The following is a 10867-nucleotide window of genomic DNA, read 5'->3' on the forward strand; positions in this document are numbered from 1 at the left end:
AAGGACATCTTTTTTTTACTAACCAAACACATTTTAAGCAGTTGACCAATCTCCACCAGAGTCAAACCCAGTTTTTATTTTGACTAAGAAAAGGAGAAAATTATATGGTGACCACACATTTTCATGCATAATTGCAGACAACAGCCGTTGCAAAGCTAATTCTTGATTTGTCTGCTTTCTATGGCTCCACCGTTTCTTTCATGACTTCCAAATTCAAATTAGAGTAATTTAATAAATGCTTTCCAGATTTTGTAAATCTAATACTTAAAATATGGGCTCCAACCCTAACCATATTAGGATCATATTTATTTTATTAAATATAATTTTTATAGTTCTTTTTGTCACTAAATTAAACATAAATATACTTATTTTATTCAATTCAAATAATTATGTTTTTTTTTTAATTTGTAGACTACAAATCAAACTAAACCGAATTAAATGCATTTGAAAAAATTAATAAAATAAAATAAGATTGAAGTGGAACCAATATCATCAACTAGCAATAATCATTTGTAAAGAAAAAAAAAAAAAGGAAGTAGACGTTGGGGAGCTTTTAAATTTCAACAAATAGGGGACCCGATTCATTTATCAGATCAGATCCACATACTCCTACGAACATTGCAAAAAGACCCAACCTTTAAAGGCAAACAACAAAGAAAAGGAGCTTTCTTTTCTTACGCATCTCAGCTAAACCCATTGTAGCCTTGAGTTTGGACATTGAAATGGACCCATTACCGTAACTCTACTGTTCCAAAAACAACAACGGCTAGATTTGAAGAGCGGGAGCCTATCTTTGGTGGCCTTCATTTTGTTTTTTACTAGCAGAGTGAGTGACTGTGAATCAAAAGCTCAACGACAACAGCAAGAAGAAGAGAGAAGGAAACTAGAGAAGAATAGATTTTTTTCTTAAGAAATGGAGGAATCTGCTTGTCTTGTAAGATCATTTTCTAATCCTGCAGATATTTCTCGCCAAGTTAAAGAGGTCAGTTTTGTGAACAAAGCTTGAAACTTCACGGACAAAAGAAATGATTTTTTTTCTTTTCTTTTTTGCTTAAATGGATTCTCGTGATTCAGTTGTTTTGTTTTACTTACTCTTGTTTTGGTCGCTGGGGTTATGGGGAAAACGGGTTCTCACTGGAGGTCTGGATTAAAAAATTAGGGCTCTTAATGGCTGTTTCCTTTCAGTTTCTCGGGAACCAAACATAGCATACTATGATAGCTTGACATTCGAATGATTTCCCCTAGAAAGTTTTCTGATTATGCTGGGTTTTTTTTTTTTTTTTCATTTTCCCTTCAATCTTTGTGTTAAAGAATGGAAGTGTCAATAAGGGATGCAAGTTTCTAACAAGCTTCAAGCTTCTTCTTTTCTTTTTCCTTCTTTGTTTTCGAGTCAGGAAACTGATGGTGGATTTTGAATCACAGGGTAACCCCATTCGTGCTCTCACAGAATCAATATCTTTCGGCAGATTCATGTCGGAACCGCTGGCATGGGAGAAATGGTCAACATTTTCTCACAACCGTTACTTGGAAGAAGTGGAAAAGTTTTCAAAACCAGGATCTGTTGCTCAAAAGAAAGCTTTCTTTGAAGCTCATTACAAGAGAAGAGCCGCAATGAGAGCTGCGGCTTTGCTTGAGCAAGCCAATGTTGTCACCAATGATGCATCTCAAATGGGAACTATAAATGCAGCTTCGGTTGACCCTTTGTCAAATACGGATTTAGCCAATTCAGATGCATCTTTGAGTGCAGATCAGCCGGAGAAAAATATTTCCGATGCTGAGATAATTAATACTGCTGGTGTAGATGCAGGCAATCTTAGTGTTGTAAGAGAAAATATCGATATTACCGATGCGGAGCAAAGTCTGGCAGTGATGGAAGAAGATGTGAATATGGGGAAATGTGACCAGGGTGAGAATTCGGAGGCTTTCGAAAATGGTGACATCCTTAGCAAGATTATGGCAACCCCAAAGATTCTCCCTAAGGTAATGTCTGTTTAACCAGTTTTGCTTTTATTCTTCCTTTTGATCTAGTGTTTATGTTTATCCTCATTATGGAGCACTGTAGGATTGTGCTGATCCAAAGAACTCAACTTCATCAAGCAAGAAAAAGCGAACAAATTCTTTGTTAAAGTCATCAGTTCCTAGTAGAACATCCAAACTTCCATTACATCCTTCTAAACGAATGGCTTCAGCACAAGCCAAGAGTGATGCTAATGTTGCCAAATCCGCTGGAAACTCAAATGACAAGAAGAAAACAATTCCGAACTCGCTCCACATGTCAATTAATGTTGCTTCCAGTGCTGGTAAAACTAATAAAACATCACTAAGAATTTTAAGAGATAGTTCAACTCCAACACAAACACCAACCAGGGCATTGAAGAAATCTGCTGATCAAGAGAATTTAGCTCCATCAAGTGAAAAAAGACGGTCGAATTCCACTTCGAAGTTATCCAATCGTGGCATAGTACCCAAACAAACAACTTCAAGAATAGGAAATAACCATGCTCATATTAATAAGAAGCCTGCATTAGACCCAAACGAGCAGAGGAGAATAGCTCAAAAATCCCTTCATATGTCAATGAATTTTACTCCGCATGCTGGTGAAACCAATAAGACATCACCTAAGATTTCCAGAGAAAGTTCGACTCCACTAGAAGCTCCAACCAGGGTAATTTCTTTGTCACATCATTCATTTGCTGTTCCATTTGCACATTAAAGGCAACTGCATGTACTGAAATACTGTTGGATATTTTCTGGAGTGGATGCCAAAATAACATAGTTATGGTGTTCAGAAAGTGAAAATGGCAATATTGTTGAGTATACATTTTTTATTTAAAATAATTTTAGAGGGTACTTGGTCTAGACTTTTTAATGATTAAGATAAGTTTCATTCACAAACTGCAGGCATCCGTTTATGGGGGTTTAAAGCATGCTTCCAAGGTTGTTCAGGCACGAGATAGAAGGTAATCTTCGCTCCCGAAATGTCTTTGTTGACAATTTGTCTAAGTTGGCTTTCATTTTGCTGACATAATTAGATTTATATCTGCAGAACTACATCAGTTCTCAATAAGTCAGTTTCAGCAACAGGAGATGGGAGATGGCCATCCCTCTCCAGGTAAGAGCTTTTTCTATTTATCCTTTTATATGTTTTGCAAACTAGGGATGTCTGAAAAACTAATAAAGTTAGTATACTTTCTTTGTTCGTGAAACTACCAAAAGTTCAGTATTCTGTATTGTGCACCATTTAGTTTCAAAGTGCAATGGCTTCTTTATGTTCCTTTTTCTCGGGTTTACATTACAGATCAGGTCTCAGATACTATTGACCTAATTGCTGAAGTTGCTGTCCTATATGAACATTGTAACTGTGTTCTGTGTTGAATTGTGGCAGCTGCTCGAAATCTTCAAATGCAAGTGGAACCAGTACAAGATGTACTATTAATTCTGCTCCATTTAGTTTCAGGAGCGAAGAAAGGGTGGCAAAACGGAAGGAGGCAAGTCTTACTATTACTTTTCCTCGTGCTTTAATTGCCATAGTTTCAAATTGTACCAAGCTTAGTGTTTCCTTGCTTGCTCCATGCCAGTTCTTTAAGAAGCTAGAAGACAAAATGATCTCAAAGGAAGCAGAAAAATCACAAATGCTAAAAAAATCAAAGGTACAAATCAGACAACCTTATTAGGATGTTAGCACAAGTGTAATTGATGAAACCCTGCAGTTCCCTAGTCGAAGCTCCTAAATTGCAGAGATGTGAACTACTTCAGTAATCAATTTGAATGAGTTGCCTGAGTTGATGCATGTATGCTTGGTCTGTGCGTGTGAACATGCATGTTATGAATACTCGTTTGTTTCTTTGCATGTGAAACCGGTTTATGGCCTGATATGCAGGAGAAAGCAAAGAATGAACTGAACAAACTCCGGCAAAGCACTGATGTGAAAGCTAGATTGAATGAAGATTCATGCCATGGATCACAGTTCTTAAGCAATTACGTTAAGAAGGTTCCTTTTCTCCTAACTCTTAACCAACATTCTTTTGATGCATTGTTGATAATGATATAATGGAATTAAGCATGCATCAAATTACGATGCTTGCCTTGTTTCTTGAACAGCTTAATCATGAGTTAGATTGTCAATTCAGTAGGTGTAGAGGCAGACTTAACTCGGTCCCGATCTTCCCATCGGATGATGTTCTATGTTTTCCAAGGTGATTATAGCTTGTGTTCTCCATTAAACAGTAAATTATGCCTTGCAGATCACGTCAAATTGGCCTCAATCACCACAATCTGGAAGGAAGCCATCTCCCAGCACAGTGCAAGATGCAAACTCTATACATCCAAGGAGGCCTTCGATTAAGGCCGAAAGCTCTAAGAATGGATCAATGAAAAATAACAGGACAACTTGTTCAAGGACCTCATTGCCAAAGAACAGGCATGAAAACGCCTCCCCAAATATCCAGCTTTCAGTTGGCAAAAGGAGTATTTCATACAAGCATGAAAATGGGGGGTCGGTCCACGGTGGTGGGTGTGACCGATGACTTTTTAGTTCCTTTAGTAATAAAAATTACAGAAAATGAAATACAATGAAAGATAGAATTTACATCAGGGAAGATATCAGAGAGGAGTTTGTATTTTCTCTGTACTGCAAAATTCCACATCAATCCTAAGTACAATTTTGTGAAGAACTTTGGCTATCAATCTGCATATAAAGTCCTGGCCTTTTATGTAGTCTGGATGGTGATAGGTTTACATGCTAAATCTAACCCTAAGCTGTTTAATTCCATCCCAAAATCAGTTAAAAGAGCCTTGAGACTCATCTCCACAAAATAATGTCAATGGCCCCCTTCCTAGGATGGCAGATAGTGCCGATTTGTATGGCTGCAAATATCCTATCTGTTTTTTGCGACATTAAATAATATTTTGATTAGGATATTGAAAAAAAATGCAAATACCCCCAAAAGATGAACCAAAGGATAGAAGGCAAAAATAAAAGAGAAGAAATTATATCCTTTCTTGAACCAAAGTTCACATGTGATGTGACTAGCATACATGCATATTAATACAGCATTAAGATACATATCCCAGGTTAGAAAATAGCAGCAAAATTATTATGTTTTATCACTTGTATTTATACATGTTTAAACACCCAAGTCCAAACTGCTTATGAAAATGGCATCCTGTCCATAAATTTGAAGTACTCCACTTATAGATATTACCTGATATAAAAAAAGATCATTCACCGAAGACAACTTCATGTTATGCAAACAACCCTTGATCGATTGCATAATATTCTGTAGGATCAAAGAGATGCTCGTGGTCAAACCTTAGTACATCGTACAAGTGAAATGGAGTTTCAGCCATCAGTCCTGGATTGTCATACGTGGAACACTCCAAATCCTGGAGACCATAATTCATGGGATAACAATCACCTTGAAGCCAACAGATTTGTAAGTCCTCAGACAATGTTGCTAAAGGTACTCCTACACCGCTTGCATTCAGGTTCCGCAGTGCAAATTCCGAGTCAGCAAGGTAGTTCAGACCCACATCCTGAGTTTTCATGCTTGATTTAGTAGCAGAAATCAGGTCAAAAACTTGATTATTCAGCGATTGGCTTTTGCTTTGAATTGGAAACAAGTCTTCTGCACCAACTGGACCTAAATGCTCGACGAAATTGCTTCTACACTCATCAAGCAAAGGCTTAACTTCAATTCTGCTTCGGTTAGCCTCATTTTCAATCATGGAAGGTCCAGGCAGTGGTAGTTGGCTGAAGCCATTTTCTAAGTGCAAGGGTTCACACTCTTGTTTGAACTGAATCTCGGGAATTTCAGTCCACGGATACTGCAATGGGGTAGTGGAATTGAATGACGCAAAGCTTACAGCTGAATCAACTGATCCAAGGGAATGATCAAAGCTCATCTGTGTGCTTTTGGCTTCATGGGAATCATGAATATCTATAGACAAAGCTCCTTTGGGCTCTGCCACAGGAGCTGAAGTAATTCCTTTTAGATCACCTTGACCTTTGAGATCCACATTCTGAGCTAGCGAGTTACTTGCTGAAAAACTATAGGTACCATTTGGCACATCATCTGGTATCATGTTCATCGCTTTATGGGGACCGAAACTGGCAGTCGAATCTTTTGAAGGCAGATCTGAATGCTTCATTCCTATAAATGAATTCTTGATATCACTCTCCTTCTGCAACCTACTCAAATAGAGTCGGTATTTCTGCACAAGAGTACTTTTCTCGATCAGAATCTAAACAGTCTTAGATTGTTGACAATTAAAATCTCTTTCTTTCAACTGATTAGAACATTTCTTTTCCTGCAAACATATAAGCAAGTTATGGACAATTCTTGTATCATTGATTATAGATTCCGAAAGCTTAAGAACATTGAAACCCATTGTCTTCATCCATTTCTTGATTAACCCAAAACTTAAAATAGACCACAGCTTTTTTATACCAAAAATATATGACAAAACGTTAATTAACAGTTGTTTTGCTGTTCTTTTCAAAGAAATATGGCAGTATCATGAGGGAAATCAAGTGGGAGGTATTTACCTGCAAGTGACTGGCGACGTTTTCTCTTGTCAACCATGGTACATTCATCAAGTCGAGTATTTTCTTAGGTCCAACTTCTGTCAAACAAATATGAGATGTTGACAAATATAATTAGAAACTATAGCCATATCATTGAAAGAGATACATATTACATAGATGGCTACTTCTTGATGTTGATCAAGAGATCCCTTTAGAACCAAAAGCTTGAAAATATACTTACTGTCAAATCCGATCTGATTTACGGCTTTGACAAATTTTTGGTGAAGGTCAACAGTCCAAACAACCCTTGCTTTCTTGGTAGAAGAAGGATCACTGAGCTCTCGATCGTCATGCTTGTTATCAGCATCTTTTCTTTTCCTTCCCGAAGTTGTATCGTCTCCACTGAGGAAGTGCCCATCATCAAACAGATCATAGCCACTTCTAGTCATCTGAATACTTTCAAAACCTTCAAGACTTTCAATGTCTCTCACCTCATGTATCTTCTTCCTGAACACATGCTGCCATATATTGCGAAGCTCTTTCATTCTTATAGGCTTAAGAAGGTAATCACAAGCACCATGCTGGACACCCTTCATCACTCTGCTGGTCTCCCCATCGACAGACATCACTGTGATGTTTTACACAAATGGAGCTTGTCAGATGTTGATTATACTGAAATTGAAAAGAAAAACAGAGCAATAACAATGTTTAAAACAAAGGTTCGTATGTCACGGTAAAGAACTGACTAATCACAGGTAAGTCCATTTCCAGCCCAACGTGTTCGAGAAGTTTAAAGCCATCCATGTCAGGCATGTTAACATCACTGATTACAATGTCGTAACCATCCTTCCTTTCGCGAAGCAAGTTCAGAGCTTCTCGTGCAAGGCAACATGTAGTCACTGGAACAGGGAAAGCACCACAAAAAGAATGTCAGGATAGTATGAAAAATATGTTTGATATTTCCAGAAAAAAATCATGGACTTAGATGCAAAGCCTATGCATCAATAACAAAACCTCCACTACGTCACATCTTTGGTAACCTTTTAAAACAACGGTTTTAAACAAATTTGTGTTTTGTGCACCCAATATCCAATGAATTAGAAAATAAGTTCAAAATGATGCCAGAATCAACACTTTGCACCCACAACAAGCCTTTAGAAAAGAAAATATCTTTTTCATCCCTAAAGCCATGAAAACTTTGTCAAAAAGAAGTCTGGCTGAGTCTAATCATATAAGCCCATCAATAACCTCCATTTTTGCAAGATGATTAAACCAAAAAGAACTGAGATGAAAAGATATAACGACAATAGAAAGTAGTAGAAGGCATGCTTTTCAATTGAATCCGTCCAATTTCATTATCCAATATCACAAAGATAGCAGAATTTCACTTCTTTTTTCTCCCCCACAGTTCTATGACAGTGATGATCAAACTTACCCACTCAACCTTTTGCAACTTGAAAAAAGCTTGAATATCATAACATATTCAATACTTGATAATAACCATATATGATCGGCTTTTTCCATAAACAGCAAAAACAGAAGCTGAAATGTTATCAACCTTAATCAAACAAAAAAACCAAAGTCGAAAAACGAACAGTTTATTTATACGACAAACCCAAGAGAAAGCAACAGCCAATGAACAGTGCACTAAAATGAAAACAAAAGAAACTAGTGCCCCATGTATGAGTAACAGTAACAAAGTAAAGTTGGTTTGCAAGTAAAAAAAGATAGAAGAAGGATAAGTAAACCTTCATAAGAACACTTCTTGAGCATCTTTTCAAGGATTTTGAGCCAGGTGGGATCATCATCGACGACGAGAACCCGGAGGCCGGCAGGAAAAGCATCGTTTCGAGGAGAAGAGAAGCCACTTTCGGCGAGCACCATGTTTTTCTTTTTGGGGGAGGTGGTTGGTTTCTTTGATATGGTTTTGTTGTAAGGATTGAAAGGGTAGAAAACAGGTAGATTGGAAGCGTAAGAGAAAGAGAAATGGAAAGGCACTTAAAAGGCAGAAGGGACAGAGAAGAAGAAATGGGAGTGGGTTTTAAAAAAGAAGAAGAGAAGAATGAAGGAAGTGGGTTTTTAAGGCAGAGATTCCCGGTAATTTTGAACCATTTCTCTTTCCCATCGCTCGGATTCGGTTTTAATTGAAAAAACTAATATTTAAATATATTAAAATTAAACTAAAATAATCACTTAGTCAATAATAAATTTTAATTTTCTCCATAAAATATGACAAAATAATAATTGTATGTTTCGATTCTCAAAATGAAAACTTATGAAAATTTACTGACTTTACTCTTAAAAGCAAAGATGTCGGTAAAGTTAAATGCTTAAAGATCAATATATCACATATTCAAATCTTATTATGATTCATTTTATTGATTTTATATAAAATGATAAAATCACTTTCATAATAATATACTTTACTTTGCATATAAAAAATATTTTAATATTTTTCTAATTGAGTTGGTGCCCAAATGGCGATATCAACTTGTACTTAACATAAGCATAAATATAAATAAGCATGAACGGATAGCCTTTTAAGAAATTAATAATTTAATTTTTTTTAAATTAGCATAAACCCTAGCACATAAACCCTTAATGTTTTATATTTTATCTCAATCCTTTAACAAAAAAATTGTAAATTTGATCTTTTATATAATCAAATTAAAAAAATATTAATTGATACTAAGGTGATGGAGTTTTTTTTTAAACTCTGAGATTGGCAAGTGTCTTGTTTATATATTATTTGTTTTTTAAAATATCAATTAAGTATACTTATTAATCTCTTAAACCTATTTTTAGAGTTTAAAAAATTTCACTGCTTGAGAAACTCAACAATTAAGGTCGAACTCTTTTTACGGAATTGTACTACTTTACAAAAATGATCATATCTTGAGCTACAAACTTTGAAGTCAGGTGATTCAAAAACTATTTCAAAGAGAACTCAAAGCTCTACAATTTCGATACAAGATCTTATACCTAATTTCGATACAAGATCTTTTCTAAACAGTTTTTGAATAACCTAATTTCAAGGTTTGTAGTTGGAGATATAGTTAATTTGATAAAGCAATATGAAAGTTTTGAGCCTATCATATTTTTCCAAACGGGGTGCTCATATCCATGTAGAATTTAACAATCATAATTTGACATGAAATAAATTTAAGCATTAAAATAGACCTCAACACCTACACCTTTGGGTGAAATCAATGGATGAAAATGTATCTTTTTCTAAAATACTAAACTACTTATTTAACTTTATTGATGTATTACTTTTCTCTTATAATATTATTTTATTTGTCTTTTCCTAACTTATTCAAATAATTTGTTACATCAAATTCAATCCTAAATTTTATGTTAGTTAAAAACTTTTAAAAAATCATGTTCGAAACATTATGGGTGGAAAAATTTTAACTCCATGCATATTATTAAAAATTCACATCATAAAAATATTTTTAAAAAATAGAAGTTTGGGAATATTTTGAATATTAAAATTTTCCACTAGCAATATATTAAATGTTGAAATATTTTTAAAATATTTATAATGTTCCAACGGTTGTAAATGAAATGTTACAAGGATATAAAAATTACATTACTTAGTTTTTAACAAAAGTTGTCATTGTCCTAGTGATGAGTTAACTCTTGTTATCAACCGCTATATCACTTAATTAATAACAAAATGTCATAATTATTCAAATAAATATATATTGAATAGTTATGTTTATTGTTAAAAGATGTGTCTATTCATTTGAATAGTTATGTCTTAATGAAGAACATAGGAACTCGGAATCAAAATTCATTTGTTTGGTACACCAAAAATACATCAAAAGTTGAGAAACAAAATTTCTTTATATTTTTTCATCTTTTATATTTTTATATTATTCTATAAAGTATTATTGCATAAGTTCTTTATAAAAATTAATACTCTTACTATGCTCCACTTAATGCTCAATGAACTGTTTCCATCACTACAAAACGTACGCAATCATTGGGTTTCATTGTATCTTCAAGGTTTATTTGTTAGTAACTTTTTTGCACATCAAAATATATGTGAGGGCGAATAGATCCTTAAAAAAAGTGACATTGACACACATTTTAAAGTCTTCATTAATTTCTTATAAGTCCAATTTTAACCCCACACGCCAACAAATATTAACTCTAATAATTAATATTAATAACTATTAATATATTTATGTAATCATATTGTATTTATATTTTAATTGAATTTTAATTATTTTCATAATCCTAATCAAAGACAATAATGAATTAGTTTAAACTAATTTAACTTAAGCTTTATAAATTCAATTTGATTTAATCAATTTTAAAATTAATTCATTCTAA

The 10867-nt window shown here is 34.5% G+C and overlaps 2 protein-coding genes across 2 annotated transcripts; one reads left to right on the forward strand and one right to left on the reverse strand.

The window, feature by feature from the left end:
• The first annotated feature begins 590 nt into the window (after positions 1 to 590).
• Positions 591 to 4716, forward strand: LOC105794554 (protein WVD2-like 4). The gene is made up of 9 exons (XM_012623790.2): positions 591 to 982; positions 1423 to 1980; positions 2063 to 2665; positions 2902 to 2960; positions 3047 to 3112; positions 3386 to 3488; positions 3579 to 3650; positions 3881 to 3991; positions 4245 to 4716. The coding sequence occupies exons 1-9, from the start codon at positions 914 to 916 to the stop codon at positions 4524 to 4526; spliced, it is 1923 nt and encodes a 640-aa protein (XP_012479244.1). The 5' UTR covers positions 591 to 913; the 3' UTR covers positions 4527 to 4716.
• A 259-nt stretch (positions 4717 to 4975) lies between these two features.
• LOC105794555 (two-component response regulator ARR11) lies at positions 4976 to 8630 on the reverse strand. Its single transcript, XM_012623791.2, has 5 exons — positions 8275 to 8630; positions 7273 to 7425; positions 6768 to 7154; positions 6548 to 6624; positions 4976 to 6213 (listed from the first exon to the last, which is right to left on the reverse strand). Exons 1-5 carry the CDS (start codon positions 8408 to 8410, stop codon positions 5245 to 5247), a joined length of 1722 nt encoding a protein of 573 aa, XP_012479245.1. The 5' UTR covers positions 8411 to 8630; the 3' UTR covers positions 4976 to 5244.
• Between the last annotated feature and the right edge of the window lie 2237 nt (positions 8631 to 10867).

Source organism: Gossypium raimondii, chromosome 3 (genome assembly GCF_025698545.1).
Source record: "Gossypium raimondii isolate GPD5lz chromosome 3, ASM2569854v1, whole genome shotgun sequence".
Lineage (NCBI taxonomy): Eukaryota > Viridiplantae > Streptophyta > Magnoliopsida > Malvales > Malvaceae > Gossypium > Gossypium raimondii.